Source organism: Diplotaxodon limnothrissa, linkage group LG20 (genome assembly GCF_057381915.1).
Source record: "Diplotaxodon limnothrissa isolate DT_005_m linkage group LG20, D_limnothrissa_male_GT1.1, whole genome shotgun sequence".
In the NCBI taxonomy this organism is placed as follows: Eukaryota; Metazoa; Chordata; class Actinopteri; order Cichliformes; family Cichlidae; genus Diplotaxodon; species Diplotaxodon limnothrissa.
The window spans coordinates 4,798,260-4,817,730 of NC_140615.1; the positions used below are offsets into that span (position 1 = coordinate 4,798,260).

The following is a 19,471-nucleotide window of genomic DNA, read 5'->3' on the forward strand; positions in this document are numbered from 1 at the left end:
AACTGACAAAAATAAAATAAATAAATAAATAATGAATAAAATAAATCTGTGGCAGAAACAAGCTTCCGAGACAGCTGATGAGACGACCTATTTTTCTTATGAGTGTTACATTTTTAAGCAGTGTCAGCTGAGAGGAGAAATAAGCTGCTACCCTCCCTCCTTCTATATTATGTCGTTCTTAATATTAGATGTTGCCTTAATGTTTATTTGAACAGAAATTAATTTAGAAATATAAACCAACGAAAAATAAAACCTCTTCTTCGATACATGGTCACTTACGGTTTCGCGTAAAGTTGATTATATATGTATAAACTAGTTGTAAGGCATGTTTATTTCCTCAAAGGCTCTTTGATTGGTAGTGGAGAGTAACAATAGCCATTTCATTCAGATTCAAAAGCGTGCAGCCCAGTTCAGTCTCTACAGTTATAAATCGCACATTTTCCCATACGGATTTCAGCCACGTGCTCTTTGTGTGTCTCCATTAAGGCAGATGCGGTCAATGTCAGTCAAAGCTGAATATATGTCCATGTCAAAAACAACTCAACCGAGACCTTGACTCTTCTGTTTGCAGTAGTTACATCCAGTCGGTTGTGCGCTCTGTGTGTATGTATGCAGCGGGGGCGCTGTGCTGTGGCATGTGACGAGGGAGAAGGAGGGGGAGGAGAGAGGGGAGTGAAGCAAACCAAACCAAAGCAGAGTAAAAGCAAAGCCAGGGATAGACTCGGGGAGGGATTACTAGTTAACTCCACTTATTTGCACGTGACATGGTAGCCCACAAAGATTTCCACATTGTTTTTCCCGTCTCGTCAGCCCGGTTTCTACATGGACGGAGGCCTGACTCGGTCTAAGTTTATAGTAGTTAGCTTACAGCAAGAGCTAACGTCAGATCGCTAACTCCAGCTTCAAGCAAACAAACTTGTCAACAGCCGATCGATCCGGGACGGGACTCGGGACTGCTTTTGTGGCTTGTTTACCTCAGCCGGGAGGCATAAACATCTTCTGAAGCAGCAGCACAACCGGGAGAGGTAAGTTAACCTGGTAGGATAGCTAACGTGATTTAAAGGCACAAACGGGAATTTGGGTCAGCCGTGCTAACGGCTAGCTGATAGTAGGACTCAGTCACAATTCAAGGTAGTGGCTAACTAGCTGCTAACCGAGCCGACGGCTGAACGAGCTCAGTTTTAAAGCCTATACAGTTTAAACTTTAAGTGAGATAAGAAAGTTTGGCGGCAGCCATGTCTGTAACTCGGTTGTCCTTTCATTTTTCAAACGCTTGTATCCAGTTACAGTCCTGTCAGTGACTCATGCAGTTACACGGTAATGTTAGCAGAGACTTCCGAGAACCAGTGTGACAGGTTGTCTACTGGACAAGTCCTAACACCCCTAATTTGGTGTTAAGCATTATGAAAACAGCGCGTAGCCTTTGAATTACAATGAGTGTGTCCTTTATGGAAAAAAACAACAACATTTATTTCTAATATATCAACACTGTAGCTGTTTGTTAAGGCACAGCTACAAACAAGGACTTTTTAATCCGCTAGAGGGCCCCGGGGTAGAAAAAAAAAATTGTAACCCTCAACCCAAAGCCCTCTCCCCCACCGCCTCCATCAGCAAGCTGCACTGCTCAGTGTGTACATAGTGCATGCACCCTGTTCCTTTATTAAAAGCAGCCGCCAAATACCCCCCGCACCCCATCGCAAGTGAGGCAAACAATAATACAGATGTCTTCAAGCTCGGTTAGAGATAAAGTTAGTGCCCTTACTATTACGATCTACTGGCTGAACTGTGCTGGAAATGCGGTGGGCCCTTATTTTGATTAAAAGTGATGCAGCGGTTGTGAAATTCTTGCTTTTGTTATGTTCCAGGGGCAAAATAAATGAATATTCATTATGAAACTGAAGATTTTGAAAGTAGTATTTCAGCTTCTTTTTTTCCACACCGGTGCACAAATTGATAGATACTCTATCCCGCAATGAAAATCATTGTGTTGCAGCTGCATAAAGAATAGATAATCTCCATATAATCTACTATAAAAAATAACTTTGTTAAAGGTACCACAGGCATATACTAAACATCTTATTATGTGAAGTAATGCAAAATTTTACATATATATATGTGTGTGTGTTATTAGGCAAATGATACTTGCAGTAGAAAGTGTTTTGAGGGCTCAAATTAAGTAGAAAGGCACTATATGAGTGGCAGTCCTTTTGCCATCTGGAGGAGGAAAAAAAACTGCTGAAGAGGCTACCCGCTGTGGCAACTTATTATGAATAAGGGAGAAGCTGAAAGTAGCTTTTTGCTTTGAACTTACAGTGGTTACCAAAGAGGTTTTGACCTTCCAATAAAGGGAAAGCTCGCAGGACTGTGATTTTTAACATGTTTATTCAAGTGGTGTTTGATTTTTCTTTATTTAAAAATACATTTATGGTTCATAAAAAGGCCAAAAGATAACAGGAAAATGCAGGTAACAGAAAACTTTTCGTCTGAACTATTTGCAGACCACTTGTCCTAGAGCTGGGCGATAGAACGATAACGATATGTATCGCGATATAACTTTTACTCGATAGAGAAATTAAGCTATCGCGATAGACCTCGCCGCTCTTGTCCTCTTAAAAAAAAAAAAAAAAAAGGTCAGCCAATCCAAATTAAGTAGCGCAGAGCTGAACCAATCACAGCCGCAGCGTCACGTCGCGTGACTTGTTACGTACAGCACAAGTGCCAAGCCGCACGTGTGTTTGTTTGGGAAGCAGCCAGCGGGTAATGGAGGAAATGAGTGTGCCGACTAGAAAAATCAACCGAGTGTGACCGAAGAGAAAACAGATGATGGTTCCAATGCCGGAGAGATTGTCGAACGGAAGAGCCATAGAAGTTCCGTAGTGTGAAGGTATTTTGGCTATTTCAAGTCTGACAAAAAACAGAGTAGCGTGCACTGTAAATTGTGCCGAAAGCAAGTCTGGAAATACAATAAACTGGTGCATGCGTCACACTGTGCACCACGTTATTGTTTCGGTGAAATGAATTTCTACAATACTGTTACTGTTAATTCTACTCTCTGCAGTGTTTAAATGCTTACATATACACACAGTTACTGTCCCTCCACACATACGACTCGGTTCTGCTTCTATGCCCCAGCTTTGTTTACTTTTTCCCACCGAGGCTTCTAGACTTCTGATTGGCCAACATTTCTGCACGGTTAGGAATCTAGCGCCACCTGCTGCTTTGGCATGTTCATAGCAGCGTTTTCCTTCATTTCTGCCTTTATGTGTGGACGGGATTATTTTTTTAAACGAAAACGGAAAATCTCTGTTTTCAAAAATACCCGTGTACGTGTCTCTGACTGGAAGCGCTAATTCGTCATTCGGCTTTTGTCAGACTAAAGTAACTGTTAAAACTGTTTGAAAAGCTCAGCTATACAACAAGGAGAGATTGAGAATTTCCTTTTAGTTCTCAGTTTATTTGATATTGACAAAAGTTAGTCAGTTTTGTCTGTTCTTCTGTAAAACAAACTAAGATTTATTTTTAGAATTAATATTTTGTTTCTAAGTGGAATTGACAATTTAGTCTGTTTCGTTTGTTCTATTTTGAAACTTAAACGCTTTAGCGGCTGCCTTTTGTGTAGTTTGCAATATTTGCCTTTATTTATCTGAAAAAGTCTCATGTTCCTTAAGTACATCTACCCTGTTGAACTTATTATGGGAAATAAATATTTAAATAAAAACAAGCTGCTGATTATTTCACATTTTACTTGTGAGCAACAGCACATTTAAATCTTACAAATTCTTACAAGTTATTTGGCTTATATCGTGATAGATATCGTTATCGCCTGAAATGAAAAAAACATATCGTGATATGAAAAAATCTCATATCGCCCAGCTCTAACTTGTCCTTATGTGCACAGTCCACCCTTTTTGAGCCAGGAAAACCCCTGTTTAAGTGTGACTGTTAGACACGGCTTCGTTCTACATGCTGCTAACTAATACGTAATTACTGAGTAATACTGAGATGGCAACTCTGGATGTATGTACAGGCTTTTCTGGACAGTGCTGCAAATAAGCAAATCAATCTTTCATTTATAATAAAGTATTTAAATCTAACCGAACCTAGCAACAGTTACCCCAAACAGTGTCTGTGTTAATATTCCTATAAAGTGCTCTGTGATATTTTAAATCAGGATTGAAAATGTAGATATATCCTTATTATTGTCTTGTCTGTCTGTTCCGTTGGCTTTGAAGTAACTGAGGCGTGATTCCATAACATCTGTGTCTCAGGTCATGAGCTTATTTCTTTAAAAGACATTCCCTGGCTGTTATAACAAAACCTAACTGACTGAAAGGCACCTAAACAAACTCTGTTGAAGATTACTGAACAGCATTCATCTCATTTATTATTGCTATACTAAACTGAATACAAGACTTATGTGAGTTTCACCCGTGTGCTTATTTAAAAAAAAATAGGGCTCTATTTTGGCTTTGTTGGTTTGTTATGGCAAGCTGAAACTGGACTCTTAACCGCTGGCATCCTGGATTAAATGGAACCCTTGATGATATGTGGGCTCTAAAGTGTGATTAGCTATTCTTTCTAGTTGTGTAAATAAACCTCATGTTAACAGATATATTTTTTTAGTAAGGTGTATTTCAAGTAGATTGATTCTGTTTTTAAATAGTGCAACTATGGTGGCTACGTGACAGGAGATGAGCTGCTGAATCAGCTGCAACAGGAACCATGGACGGGTTTCAACAAACTGCCCCAGAGGAGCATGACGGGGTGAACGGCTACTGTGAGCCAAAGTGCCCCCAGGACGCAGCTGACGTCAGGTGGACGCCACCGCAGGCAGAGTCTGTAGGCTCAGACAGTTGTGGTGCGACAAGCGTCTCCGAGGTGGCAGATCTGAAAGAGTTAAAGCGCAGGGAGAGTGAAGATGAGGAGGAAAAGGAGGAGAAGGAGGTAGTCCCTGCTTCTAAATACCCGAAAAGGGACCAGAAGAAGAGACGGAAAGAAGGGGAAGATCAGGAGAACAGTGGCAACAAGAAAAACAGCAGCGCATCATCGAGCTACACAGGTAAGACTTTCCACTCTCTTAAATTTTCAGAAGCTGTACTTGAACTGAAATGCTATTATTTTTTGTTATATGCAGACCTGTCCCATACCTCATCACCTTCGCTCTCAGAACAGCTGCGTTTGGGCCAAGAGGACAGCACAAGCTCCGGGATCAGTGTGGAGTGTAAGGTCTGCGGGGACAAGGCCTCTGGCTTCCACTACGGCGTACATGCCTGTGAAGGATGCAAGGTAAAACATTTTTTCTTTTACCCACAACAGATTATTGAGTGGGAAGTTCTGTGCCCCCCCCCCCAACTGTGTGAGTTGCTTAACTAGATGTGCTTTGCTTTGTGCAGGGCTTTTTCCGGCGTACTGTGCGGATGAAACTGGAATATGAGCGCTGTGAGCGTTCCTGCAAGATTCAGAAGAAAAATCGTAACAAGTGCCAATATTGTCGCTTCCAGAAGTGCCTGTCTTTGGGAATGTCCCACGATGGTGAGGGCTTAAGTGTTTTCTGAGATTCACTTAAAATACTAAGATGATGATCAGTTTATTTGTATAGCAGTTTTTAAAACACAGTTACAAAGTGCTTCACTGTTTGAGTAAAACCGCACATTAAAGATAACTGTGCATGTCCAGTCATAGAAATGTAAAGTCAAACATGTGGTCATGCATTCATTCTTGCATGTGCACTTCTATACACGCATTAGAAGAACAAGAGCCAAAAATAATGGGCAGTTGTTTAAAACAAACCACAGATTCAGCCAAACTGATGTGCTGACGAAGGCTGTTCTAGAGTTTAGGGGAGACAGCCTCAAAAGTGTGGTCATCACTAGCTTTAAAATAAGAGCATGGATCAGTTAAAAGACCCGGATGAGACGATCAGAAAGGCCAACTGCTGGAATAAGCTGTCATCATATCTGCTATACAGGAATGAGTCTGGCCATGTAGGACGTTATATGCTAGTAATAAAATCTTAAAATGAATTTGAATTTCACCTGAAGCCAGTCTAGCTTCTACGTTCTTGACCAGCTGAAGATGGGCTGCCTGAGAGATCCAAGAGTTTTATTGTGTCTAAAGGAGGAAACAAATCCGCTGTTTTCATGTCAAAGCCTTTCCAATCTTTTGTAGCACATGGATGGTGTGTTGCATTGTTAATGCTCTGAGTTGTTCCAAAACACAAAGAGGTTTCAGAACTCATTAGTGTTGCAAATATCCTCTCAGAGTAACACCGTCTCTGTGGGTGTTTTTGCTCAGCAATCAGATATGGACGAATGCCTGAGGCGGAGAGGAAGAAGCTGGTGGCAGGCATACTCGCAGAGGAGCTGGACGTCAGCAAACCAGGTGGCTCAGACCTGAAGACTTTAGCCAAACAAGTCAATACAGCCTACCTGAAGAACCTCAGTATGACCAAGAAGAGAGCCCGCAGCATCTTGATGGGCAAAACCAGCAGCACCTCAGTATGTTCCTGTCTTTCAGCCGTGCTTGGCTTTATGCAAAACTCAGTTATGTGAATTTTTCCCTCAGACCTTTCTCCCTTTAATACATTTTCCTTTTAGCCATTTGTGATCTACGATGTGGACACCCTCTGGAAAGCAGAGAGTGGTTTGGTGTGGAGCCAGTTAACTCCAGGTGCGCCTCTGGCCAAGGAGATTGGGGTTCATGTGTTCTACCGCTGTCAGTGCACCACGGTGGAGACCGTGCGAGAGCTTACAGAGTTTGCCAAGTGCATTCCAGGGTTTGTGGACCTCTTCCTTAATGACCAGGTAAGCCGCTGTCTCATATAACAAAGAATTATTAGTATATCCAAGTTTAGGAAAGCACAAATAAACAGCTGTTTGTGTGCTTACTGCAGGTGACTTTGTTAAAGTATGGTGTGCACGAGGCTATTTTTGCCATGCTGCCATCTCTCATGAACAAAGATGGACTGTTGGTGGCCAATGGCAAAGGCTTTGTGACACGGGAGTTTCTGCGCAGCTTACGGAAGCCCTTCAGTGAGATCATGGAGCCAAAGTTTGAGTTTGCTGTTAAGTTCAATGCTCTGGAGCTGGATGACAGTGATCTGGCCTTGTTTGTTGCTGCCATTATTCTCTGTGGAGGTGAGCCTGAGCAGCTTTCTGATCAAGTATGAAGATTCAAATCTTGTGAAGTGTGTCTGTAGCTCTTGAAACCTCTTTGAAAGTGCTGCATTGAAACTGTTAGAAGGTACAATTAAGGTTCGAGTCTTATAGCATCCAGAAAAAGATAAGACAGTGATTTAAAAGTAATCACTGAGCCTGTAGCAGCACAACTAAGGGGTTGTTCAGCTGATCCAGTTGTAACTATAAGCTTTGTCCTACAGCAATGTTTTAAGGCTAATCTTAAAAGTAGAGAGGGTGTCTGTTTTCGGGGCTGGTTCCACCAGAAAGAAATTGTCTATAACCAGCCACATAACAGCTACTGGTTATCTATCATGTTGCTACATGCCAGTAAGATTCTAAAACGGGTTTTAACTTGTCTTTGCATGTCTTGTTTGCCCAGCATAAATTGTGACTCATCACAGGCTTTTTCCTCTTTTTGCACTAGATCGTCCCGGGCTAATGAACGTGAAGCAGGTGGAGCAGAGTCAGGACAACATCCTCCAGGCCCTGGACCTTCACCTCCACGCAAATCACTCTGATTCTGTCTACCTCTTCCCAAAACTGCTTCAGAAGATGGCTGACCTCCGTCAGCTGGTTACAGAGAACGCTCAGCTCGTCCAAAAGATCAAAAAGACTGAGTCGGAGACCTCGCTCCACCCTCTACTACAGGAGATCTACAAGGACATGTATTAGCAGTCTCCAGCACAAACTGCTTTTAGCAATACTGTTACAGACTGAATTTTATAATGAAACACTGCATTCAGTACAAGCACTGTAGTACGGGATGGATTTCTAAGGTGCAGATGAGGCAAATTCACCTGGTAGTGCTAATACAATCAGCAGAGTCTTCGCAGTGTCAGCGTAACCCTCAGCACAGTTATGCGTGTGTTTGTGTGCGCGTGCATGTGACGAGCATCTGGAATCATTTGCTGCGAGTCCCAGTTTCCCACAACGGTCACGTAACAGGAAGAATGATATGTTTTCTCAATGAGGCTGCTCCTGTTTCATCCTGTTAGCGAAGCTGACCCCAGAGCAGTGTGCAGAGGGAGCTCATCCTCGCTCCCCTCAGCTCTGTGTTTGTGCTGCAAAGGGAAAGGATTTCACATTCTCACACCAGTGGCACCGTTCAAACAAACAAGTGATTGTATTGTGTTTTCAGACTTAACTGACGGGAGAGATGCAGCAGCTGGTATTTGTTTACATCATCATCATCATCATCATTATCACTGACCACCACTTTGCCATTTGGTATAAAGAACACAAACTGGGCTGGCTCCAGCAGTGTAGAGCTCTCTCTTAATGCAGCAATGTGTGCAATACCATTTTACCATTTGTCAATAAATGTGAGATCCAGTTTATTTAGGTTTTGTCTTAAAGCCATCTAGCCAAGTGTGAACTGTTGGACTATGCTGCAAAGATTTTATTTCTGAATCTGACACTATACACGCATACATACATGACCCATTGAAGTACAAGGGACAGCATGTTTTCTTTCTTCCTTTTGATATCCAAAATATAATGAATTTACCATTTAAATATATTTGTTAGGTTATTCTTTGTAATTCTGTAACAAATTATTTGTAGTTTTTGATTGTATTTCTAAGGGCAAAACATGAATTTATCAACTTGTTTCATATATTAGTTCATATGTGTTCTTTCATATTACATGCCTGCCTGTTTTAGTTTTAGACTGTACCAAATATATCACCAAGAATACCATCAAACCTCTCCCCAATGAGGAGTTTGGATTTTATGGTTTCATGTGCAGGAATTACCTTAAGCCAGCATTTTTAACCATGTCATTATTACTGGGATACTTGATGAAAATTGAACATCTTCCAATATCGTAGGGTGCTTTTGTATTGGAGATAGACACGGTCCTAGATTAATGCTCTTTTTATGTACAGGCTGATGTGTCTTGAAAGGTGAGGCATAGAGTGTAAAAGCCTTGCGATACAGTAGCCAGGATCCAGACGTTTCTAATCATTTCTTCCCCTTTTCTGTTGTTACTGTCCCTGCTGGTGTGAGCACAGGTCTCCTCTTTTGCTCTTATTCTGTCTTGATCCCTATCTACCTCTAATGTATGATCTGTGACATTATTCCGCTGTCTCATCTAATCCTTGACATATATTATTTTTGCCTTAAATTCCTGCTACACATTGAAATCCTGATGTTACTGGCTGGTGTGCAGTGTGCCAAGTTGGCAAAGGAGCAATTACACCAAAAACAGAAAGGAAAAAAAAAGAAGTTGATGTAAGCTACCTCTATGCCTGTGTAAGTGATGGACTGACATATTTGTTCAAAACTTGAAATGATTTCTTCTTAATGGTCACATGTAACCTATCTGCACGTTTAGTTTAGTGATTTCTCACTTATAAACTTGATTAGAAGCGGCAACGGTGATTTTCTCGGTTTATTTTTATTTTATTTTTTATTTTGTTGGAATTTTTTTTATCATGAGGTGGATCATACAACTCTTTCAAGTTGCTCCCTGCTGTGATTGGCGTCCTTCAATAAACTCTCTGAATGGAGTGCGTAACGTGCTGACGTCAGCGTCACGTTTCTATTGGTTCGTTGCCAGGTTAATTGGTACGAGGAACCAGCTGTCAACTATTTAGATAACGTGGATGGTGAAGGCTTGGCGGCGGCTCGTTCAAAACACACGGAGGATGGACTCGGCTCGTAGTAGAAACATTTGTCGGTAAGCAGCCCCTCACAGTCCCACAGAGTGGGTTAGAAATGAGGAAAGTGTGGACCAAGCACCGAGAAATAGCTTGTCAGAGTTTAATGCCTTCGTGTGGCGTTCTAATATACACGTTAAAGTGAAATAGTGACTTTTGATTACATCAACTTAGGAAGAAAGTGTGGTAGACCATGTTGCTGTGTGAGTACATTCGTACAAATTTTGTGTTGCTAGGTGACTAAATATAATGTTGAAATGTTAGCCAAAACTTGAGCTAACTGAGTTAGTGGCTGTTGGTAAGTGGGATTTACGACCGCACTTCTGTGTCGGATTTGGCCCTTCTCCGTCAGTTAATCCAGAAACGCGTCAGTACACGATGATTATTATTGACAAATACGGTTTTTGAAGCTGTTTAATGATGTGCATATACAGTACCGATGTTGTTTCAACGTATAAAATTTTCGCTCTTTACTTTGTAATGTGTTCTGCAGTTGAGGCTCAAGTCAGATTATTAATTTTACTACGTCCAAAAAAAAAAAAAAAAAAAATTGGTTAATGTCAGGCAGGGCTTTCAGTCTCTCTCCCACCTGTAAGAATTTACTAAACTATAAAAACGGCTCGACTACTCTTTTCAGCTTCTTCCTTTAGGCTTGGCCAGAGCAGCTCACTCACATGTCCAAACATCTCATCCTTGCTTCTCAAACTTTGTCTCCAAACACCTCAGCCTGAGCTGTCTGATCCACTCCTAATCCTATACTTTCTGGTTACACTCAATAAAAATCTGAGCATCTTCACTTATAAAGAATAAAATACCAGCGGCTCATCGTTATGAACTTGCATTCTAAATAACCCTATAAACACTAGCAGTCATCACAGTTCAAATCACTGGAGCGGCATGTAAAACCAATCTTGCTACTTAAAAAAAAAAAAAAAAAAAAAAAAGGTTTGTGGCAGAAATTTACTTTGCGATTTGTGGTTTTCACCTCATTGCAGGCGTTTCATAAATGGCTCTTGCAGATTTGGTTCAAGATGCAATTATCGTCATGAATGGCCAACCATACACTCATCCCAAATATGTCGGTATTATCAGAAAGGTGGATGCTGGTATGGTGAGCGCTGCAGGTAAGCTGCCCCCCCCCTCCCCCCATGTTTATTATTTAAGAAAATCCATCATTTAATCCCTTATATTTTTTCTCTGCTAGGTTTTTCCATGTTCTTCAGTCTGAAGCTGGCACAACTGTTGCAGGAAGAAGGGCTTCAGTACCTACGGTCTCCTCCTCCAGTGTGGCTCACGCGTCACCTGATAGGCGAGGGTCAGAACCTGCAGTTCTGCAAGCTGAGGTGACATCTGAACAAGAGTGCAGCAGATCAGAGTTGGCAGCTGATACCTCAAACCCTCAATGCGACACTGGGCACCTGCCAGCGAATATCGCTGAGGAGCAGTCAGAAGGTATTGCATGAGTTTGTAGATGGACCTGAACGTAGAAGTTGATCTAATTAATTTGCTTTTCCTCTACAGAATCTGGTCTGGGATCGTCTCAAAGCTCAGAAGCTGCTGAAGCAGGTGCCTGCGATGGAAGAAATGAGGTTTGCATTTAATTTGACTGCGTTATCTTAAGCATGCTCATTCAGCAGGAGAACTTGGCTGAACCCAAAGCCTTCTATTAATGTTCAGGAGATCTCCCCATCTGAAACCCCAGAGAATGGGGCTGCCGCTGCAGCTTCTGGTTCTCAGGGAAGGGAGGAGGAAACTGAGGCCTTCCTCAGGAGCAAAGACGTGACCTGTGGGATCTGCATGGACAAAGTGTATGAAAAGACTGATCTGAAAAGCGGTGTCTTTGGCATCTTGCCCAACTGCAATCACTCCTTCTGTTTACAATGCATAATGACCTGGAGGAAGACCAAAGACCTCGGCCTGGATGTGATAAAGTAGGTTTCTGTAATATTTAGGAGGCAGCAGGATCTGACAAAACCAGAGAGGGCTCGAAGTGATTCTGATTGACTTTTTCCCTCTTCTCAGACGCTGCCCACAGTGCCGCGTGAGGTCTGCCTTTTATGTGCCGCACAAATACTGGGTTGAAGGACAAGAAAAGGAAGATCTAATTACTGAGTTCAAGCAAAAATTCAGGTGAGGAATAGATCTCATGTCCGCAGAGTTTAGAAAATCCTTTGAGTCTGTCTTCCTGGGTATGTTGTGTGGATGTTAGTTTCAATAGTCCAGCCTTTTCTTCAGATTTCTTACTATAGATAGATTTAAAAAAAAAAAAAAATTATATAGTGGGTCTTGCTGTAGATTAAGGTTCCTGAATTAAACTACTCATCTAAATCCTTTGGTTAGGCCAGGGGTGTCAAACTCAAATACACAGTGGGCCAAAATTCAAAACTGGAACAAAGTCGCGGGCTAATGTTAATATTTATTGAAAAAAAAAAAATCTTCCTCCAGATATAAGAATGAATCTTTTCTTATGGACTCAAATAAGTTTTGCTGGAAAACTGAATATGGAACAAGCAAAGCTTAATACTAAACAATATATATATTAGCTGTATAATACCAGTAGGCCAGCTCTAACAGTAATTTGGTATGGCTTCGCGGGCCAAATGTAATTAGGCTGCGGGCCAAATTTGGCCCGCGGGCCAGAGTTTGACACCTATGGGTTAGGCCATGGTAACTTGGTCCAAAGTTGCTTTCTAAAGGTTTGTTTTGTTTTTTAAATAAATATACTCCTCCCAATAAATTGAATCTCTTGAGCTGCTACAGATCTCCCATTCAGCAAAAACTTGCTTTTGTTTTTGCTTATTGCGCCTTTAAGTCCCTTTACCATTAGTACGTACTCGACTCGGCACAGTTCACCAGTTTTCAAGATTTTCATTAGGTCATAGGTCATTCTGATATTAACAGTATGGAGTGTGCAGCAGATGTCATATCTAAGGAAGAGTACTGAAACACAGGTGTGTAGCATTGCTAACTAATTAACAATGGGAGCTACAGAGTGAATGATTCAGCACAGATTTTTACAACATGGCAATTAGAATCAAATTTATGCAAAAGGAACAGAAATCGGTGTGAAGAGAAGTAATGACGAAAAATTTAGCAAAGGAGAACTCTAGGTATTAATTGAAAGGGGATCTATAATGCTGATGCACAACAAATTAAATATGCATATACTGCTCAAAGCTCTGTGCATATTTCACTTAAATCACACTATTTTTTTATTTTTTAGATTTTAAAATTGCTTGTCATCTCAAGCCAGTATAAACATTTAACTGACCCCTCCCTGCTGCCTCTTGTTTGATTCCAGTAAGAAATCCTGCACCTACTATTCTCGATACCAATGCTGCCCCTTCAAAAGCGAGTGCCTTTACCGACATGACAAAAGTCGACACAGTGCGTCCTTTCTGGTAACTACATGGTGATCCGTGAGTGTTTTACGTTCTCCTCCCTCTTAGTGTGTCTAAGATAAGGGTGTATTTACTCTCCCCTCACTCTCTTTGTCCTTGCAGCATTTTGGAGAAGATGACTTTGAGGATGAAGATGATGGAGTGGATCTAATTAGTTTCTTCATAGCCATGACCCTTCTTGGTGATGATGATGATGATGACGACCTTGAATTTACTTTTTTACCTTACTAAAACAGTGTAGTTTGAGTGCTCATCTCCCTCCCCCTTTTATTTTTTTCCTTTTTTGGTCAGTGTTTGAAACCACTGAATGGGGTCTATAACCATCATTGGTCCCTGGAAAATGCATGGCTGCTGCCTTTTTTTTTTTTTTTTTTTTTTCTTCTTCTTCTTCTTTCCTTTTTAAAAACCACCTGTGTCTTCATGAAATTATTACTGAAACAGCCTACGAGTAGCTTTGACTCAGGATCATCGAGTGGAAAGTACATCTCACTTAAAGGACTCCTAAATTCAGACAGGAACCTGTCTCCAAGTCTGTGCACACTTGGACACTCCAGAACTCATGGCTAGTGGTCTCAGCGTAAGACACCTTTGTTTCTAGTTGGGGTTTATAATTTTTTTTTTTTTTTTTTTTTTTTTAAATACTACAGCTGTTATGTGTTAAGTGTTTAGCCAACTGTCAGCTTCTCTTCCAACTTCTGAGCGTGCCAATGTAGACATTTCCCTAGTAGCTTGGGCCATTTAGATATTTTTAAAGTGTTATGTCGATGGTAGTTTTAATTGCCCAAGGGTTAAAAAAAAAAAAAAAAGTGTACTGTCCTAATGTCTGATATCTGTATAAAAATGATTAGTTGTCACACACTTCCCAGTTTTGGCAAGAACAAATGATTTTATGTCCTTTTTTTTTTTTTTAACCAAATTGTACCTGTACACAAAAAATAAAACATTGATTCACTTTGTCTCACTAAAGTGTTGTTTTCTTCATTGGTGCTGTGCTATTCGGGGCATTTCCCTGAATGGTATGCCCACATGGCCTGGGGGTCAGGATGTGCCTAAATCACACCATACAATGAATTCACGTAATGGATTTTCATTTAAAAAAAAAAAAAAAAAAAAAAAAAAAGCAAGTATGGGCTAGTTGGACGAGTCTAACCTTTAAGCAAACAAAAATACATTTATCTATGCTGTTGAGTAGCTCCACTGTGGTCTCCAAATAAAGACTTAAAGTGGAAACGACTGAGAGATGATGGCAATCTCGTTCTATTCAGGAATTTCTGGCTTTTGTTTAACTAGTATACGCCGCAGGATAAATCGTGCTGTGTCGCCAGTGGCACATCTGACCACTAGGTGGCGATGTTGAACTCATCTAGCCCTTTACCGGTGTCGAAGAAGAAATGTAAACAGCAGTGGCGGTATAGTGAGGTTGGGATGAAGCCACAGGTGTCTGGGCGAGACGGCAAGGACAAACCCGGAGATGGGGCACACAGCTGTCTGAACTCCGGCATGTTTCTTAGCGAATTTGACGGGCAGTCGAGGCTGCTGCTTCGGTCACTGATGTCCGGAACCTCCGGGGCCTCGAGAGCGCTGGGCGTCTTCCACAGGCAGCAACGGGCTAACCCCGAGAGCTCACTGTGTGGCTTCATAGAAACACTGTGCAGAGACGAAATAACCCACACTGAGGCTGACACTGAGTTTCTAACCGTGTGAGTAAAGTACACAGAAAAAAACAGTGTAGAGTTAGTTTAGTATTCACATAGATATTCTAGGGTAAACACACACACGTGTGAAAAGTAGGGTGAAGATCAAATCAGTGTTTCCTAACCTCTTTTGTTTTAGATCTGGGGTCCTTTGCCACATTTCCTTGCTTTTATTGCAGTCTGATTAAGAAAAATTCACAAAATTCCTTTCTAAGAAGTCCCTTTAATCAGTATTTAGCAAGCACAAATCTCCCCCAAAATGATTTACATTTGTGAAAAAAAGTGTCATAAATACTGATAGTCACAAATCAGTTTTATGTTTTTTTCTAACTCCTGCTTTTTTCTTAAACATGAACTTTTTCTTTGTCTACACAACTTCAGAGACCAGCTGACGGTTTCTTTGGTTTTTCCTTACCTCTTCTAGTAAACCACTAGTCTGCCTGTTTCCACCTTTATTTAAACAAAACCTGCTGTCATTCATCCACCTGGTGCATTCTGTTCTTCCTCGGACCGCTGTACTCCATCTGATCAAATGTCTCAGCCAGGACTCTCGTCCAAACCCGTGGGTGACTGCTCTGTGCAGACAACTCGAAAGAGACCTGGAAACCCACCGTGAGGTGCCTCTGTACACCACACCGTGCAGCCAAAGACTAAAGGAGCTCTCCCAGGGTTTGATCGGATCTGCTGAAACTGGAGGATGGACCAAGTGCTTCAGTGGTCAAACGGCAGAATTTGAATCCCAGAGTACATCTGATTTATCTGAGCTGGGGACACAGAGGAAGAGAAAGGGCAGTTTTGTCAGCGTGGGGTCTGATGGTGAAGAAACGGGATCACAGAGTAAACGGATAAAGATGGATGATAATGAGTGTGTCACAGCTGAAGAACTGAGAGTTCCCAAGGAAATGTCGGGAGCGCCAGAAAGTGATGTTGCAGCAGAAACTCCAGCCTCAGACAGTTCGTGTGGTGGCCTGCCTGAACAGATAAAGGTAAAAACCACTATACAAAGAAGGGTACCCTCTCCACACTGAAATCTTTCTGCCAATTCCAATGTTTGTTTTGTCCTTAGAGAAGCAGAAGTTGTAAAACGATGAGCTGATTTACTGTTTTTGTGTTTATTAGGTCTGTATTCCTCAGATAAAAGAGTTGTTGGAGAGTCAGACGGAGGTAAGAAGATTTTATTTTCTTCTAGCTCATTCAGTGCAGACAGTAAGTGACATTTAGTCTCACTGTCATTCTTTTTGTGTGTTTCAGTGGGACCAGAGCTCCACAGATGTGTTCAAAGTGCTGAACAACTGTGACTCAAACCAAGTATGTCCTCAATAATTTAACCTGCGCTTTTACTTCGAAAACGGGTGGATTTGACTTAAATTACAAAATAAAACTATTCAACAAGATAGAAACTGTCGATTAAAGTGCAAAAGAGCTGTTTTCACACATTTCCATGAAACCAGAGTTGCTTTTTGCAACCCGAAGAGTCGCCCCCTGCTGTTCATTAAAAAGAATGAAGGTGCAGGGCAATCTTTTAAATCTGTTATACTATTTAAAATCCTTAGGGCTGAGCTGAGGGTGTATCTTAAGCACACACTCCTATAAACAAGATCATATTTATAGGAGGAATAAAAGATATTTAATATAGGACTGACACCAGTGGTTGGGACCATTAAGTGAGTATCAGAGGCATTTTCTTATTGGTCTCTGTTGGGTTCCAGAGAATATATCAATATTTTATGTATAATCTGCAGTTGTGATTGGACTGAACCCAGGTCCTTACCTGCCCTGTTTAGGTGGAGGTGTTATGCAGCATGCTGAATTTGCCGGGCTTACCTGACCAGGCGCTGCCTAAACTGTGCAGCAGTGTTTTGGCCCTCTCTCCTGACCTCAGCTACAGCACTGCTGCAACGCTCATCAAGAGCCTTCTGCTGGAGAAGGTATAACACCGAATATGAAAAATAAGCAACATGTGTTGCTGTGTTTCATCTTGACAGAATATTGTTTCACCTTACAGGTGCTGTCCCTGTCAGAGCCGGCCTCCAGGTGTCTGGTTACCGCAGTGACATCACTGTGTAGCCGCTATCCCAGACCAGTGTGCCAGGCTCTAATCGGACCAGTACTAGAGAAAGAGAACATAGGTGAGATGAAAGGAAAACGTTTCACTGAAAGTGACTACAGAAATGACTTAATGATGTCCTTCATTCGGGTTTGTGATCTTGGTCAGATGCTAAGATGGTATGTGATTTAATAAGGTCTGGTGTTTACAAGCACTCAGTTAAAACAGTGTGACATGTGCAAAAGTGATAAATATGTCCTGCACTTTTCTTAATACTGTGATGCAACATGTCAATCAGTTTTTCTGCAAAGTGCATCACTTCACCATCTCCACCAGCCTGACCAGTTGATACGAGACAGGATGGATCCGTGTTTTCATGTTGTTTACACCAAATTCTCCCCCTACCATCTGAATGTTGCAGCAGAAATCGAGACTCATCAGACCAGGCAACATTTTTCCCAATCTCCTATTGTCCAGTGTTGTTGAGCCCATTTCCTGTTATTACTGACAGCAAATGTACTGTTTATAAGATTTGGGGAAACCTGCAGTCAGCTGAGACTGAAGAAGTCACTTGGATGAGTGACGAAACGTTTCTCCCACAAAACGCTACGTCCAGATGAACAGAATCAACTTTTGGAGATTACTGACAGGAGTGACACCCAGTGTGGTCTTCTGCTGCTGTAGCCCATCTGCTTCAAAGTTCATCGTGGTGTGCATTCAGAGATGCTCTTCTGCATACCTTGGTTGCAATTAGTGGTTATTTACATTACTGTTGCCGTGCCCAGCTTGAAGCAGTCTGTCCATTCTCCTCTGATTCCAGCTGTTTCAGTGGATCAACAGATTCTGAAATACTCAGACAAGACCAGCTTGCACCTACTACCATGTCACGTTCAAAGTCACTAAAATAACCTTTCTTCTTCACTCCGATGCTCAGTTATAACTTCAGCGGGTCATGTGTTCATCTCTCTACGGATACAATTGCTCATACTGATTGATAATGTATGCTAACAAGCAGTTGAAAAGATGTACCTCATGACCCAGCTGGTGAGCGTGTATGTGCACTGATTGCTTCAGGGAAATCGGAGAGTTGCAGAGCAGCAGAGCAGGCACGGATTCAGAGCTCTGGTTTAAGTACACATTAACAGGACAGATGCTTTGATGTGATAGAGCTCCTTTTACTCAGGCTTTGCTCCCAGCATGAATTAATCCTTTTGAACATTGTTTTGTTTTCAGGGCCTCCACAGGCTGAGCTGCTAAACAGACTGATAGAAAGCTGCCTGGATTCTCACTACAGACTGCTGGTGGTTCAGTAAGTATAAAGTTACGTTCTGTTTTCACTTGTAACTGCTGCGACAAAGAAGCTTCGCATAATAACGGACACATGGTTAGTAGTAAATGACTAACACTCCTGCTTTTTTATGTTTTGTTTTTAAAGAATGACATTGAAGATTGCATGGAGTGAGGCAGTGCTGTCTATTATCCACAGCTTGCTAGACTCAAAGGTAATCCAGGTGATTATTCATGGGAAAGAGCTGCAAGAGCTGTTAGTCATAATACTCACTGCCACTGAGCCACCTGTTTTGCCTGTTTCCCCCCAACAGCCTGTCTTGAATGAAGAACTTTTCACACAGTTCACAGAACAGCTCGTCAGTCAGGCTCCTCGTTTCACAAAGTCTGTGAAGTTTGCAAAAATGATGCTCACAGTACTCACCAAATACAGCACTGATGTAAGTATGCAGATTGGGATCACAGATAACGTCTGTACAGTGGATGAAATGGTGTGTGATAACCTTCTGCGTATAAATGATTGCATTTCCAGGTGACTGCTGCACACAAACACTCCTTGTCCAGCTGCCTGATGTTAAATGAGACCTTCCTGAAGAAGTCTCTACAAGCTGCTTTAAAACGAATCGCAGACACATGACCTCACCACCTTTTCAACTAATTTACATTAAAAAAAAACCCTGTATAAATAAATTAAACTGACAATGAAGAATCTTAATTCACCAGTCTGACAGGGCTGATATTATTTTTTATTACTCTGACTGTTCACAGGTCCTACAATAACGATTCCTAAATGCTAATCCTTGCACTCCTGAATACAACACACCCATGTATCTAACTCAATCTAGTATTAGGACAAAGTTGATACTGAATTACTGTAACCTGCAGACTTTTATTGGTCAGTCTTTACAAATATTTGCAATTTTTTTTTGCAATATCTCATTTAGCAAACATTATTATTACTTATATGGTATTTATTTTTATAATTATTATAAATTATAACTGGCTCCATTGAGTTGGCTTATACATCTGGTGAGGATGCCTCATGGGGGCTTCCAATTGGATGGTTTCCAGGCATACTCAACTAGAAGGAGACCCTGGGGTAGACCTCAAATTTGTTGCATGTATTTCTTGTCTTCAGACCTGGGGATGCCTCAGAATCCCCGTGTGGAAGTGGAAAGTGTTGCTGGGAAGAAGGGCCCTGCAT

The 19,471-nt window shown here is 41.5% G+C and overlaps 3 protein-coding genes across 4 annotated transcripts; all 3 read left to right on the plus strand.

Moving 5' to 3' along the window:
• Positions 1–682: 682 nt before the first annotated feature.
• ppardb (peroxisome proliferator-activated receptor delta b) lies at positions 683–9,546 on the plus strand. 2 transcript variants are annotated; one of them, XM_085344751.1, is made up of 8 exons: positions 683–1,025; positions 4,664–5,059; positions 5,135–5,286; positions 5,394–5,532; positions 6,295–6,497; positions 6,597–6,803; positions 6,893–7,136; positions 7,603–9,546. In XM_085344751.1, the coding sequence occupies exons 2-8, from the start codon at positions 4,723–4,725 to the stop codon at positions 7,848–7,850; spliced, it is 1,530 nt and encodes a 509-aa protein (XP_085200877.1). In that variant the 5' UTR covers positions 683–1,025; positions 4,664–4,722; the 3' UTR covers positions 7,851–9,546. The 2 variants fall into 2 exon arrangements, with proteins under 2 accessions (XP_085200877.1, XP_085200879.1); XM_085344753.1 differs by having other exon boundaries at positions 4,689–5,059.
• A 280-nt stretch (positions 9,547–9,826) lies between these two features.
• mkrn4 (makorin, ring finger protein, 4) lies at positions 9,827–13,470 on the plus strand. Its single transcript, XM_085345310.1, has 8 exons — positions 9,827–9,858; positions 10,834–10,962; positions 11,043–11,290; positions 11,360–11,427; positions 11,516–11,769; positions 11,861–11,968; positions 13,140–13,239; positions 13,342–13,470. Exons 1-8 carry the CDS (start codon positions 9,827–9,829, stop codon positions 13,468–13,470), a joined length of 1,068 nt encoding a protein of 355 aa, XP_085201436.1.
• Positions 13,471–14,589: 1,119 nt separating this feature from the next.
• Positions 14,590–18,961, plus strand: fance (FA complementation group E). Its single transcript, XM_085344827.1, has 10 exons — positions 14,590–14,939; positions 15,358–15,919; positions 16,053–16,097; positions 16,185–16,241; positions 16,718–16,861; positions 16,939–17,062; positions 18,214–18,289; positions 18,416–18,482; positions 18,582–18,707; positions 18,800–18,961. The coding sequence occupies exons 1-10, from the start codon at positions 14,590–14,592 to the stop codon at positions 18,902–18,904; spliced, it is 1,656 nt and encodes a 551-aa protein (XP_085200953.1). The 3' UTR covers positions 18,905–18,961.
• Positions 18,962–19,471: the final 510 nt, after the last annotated feature.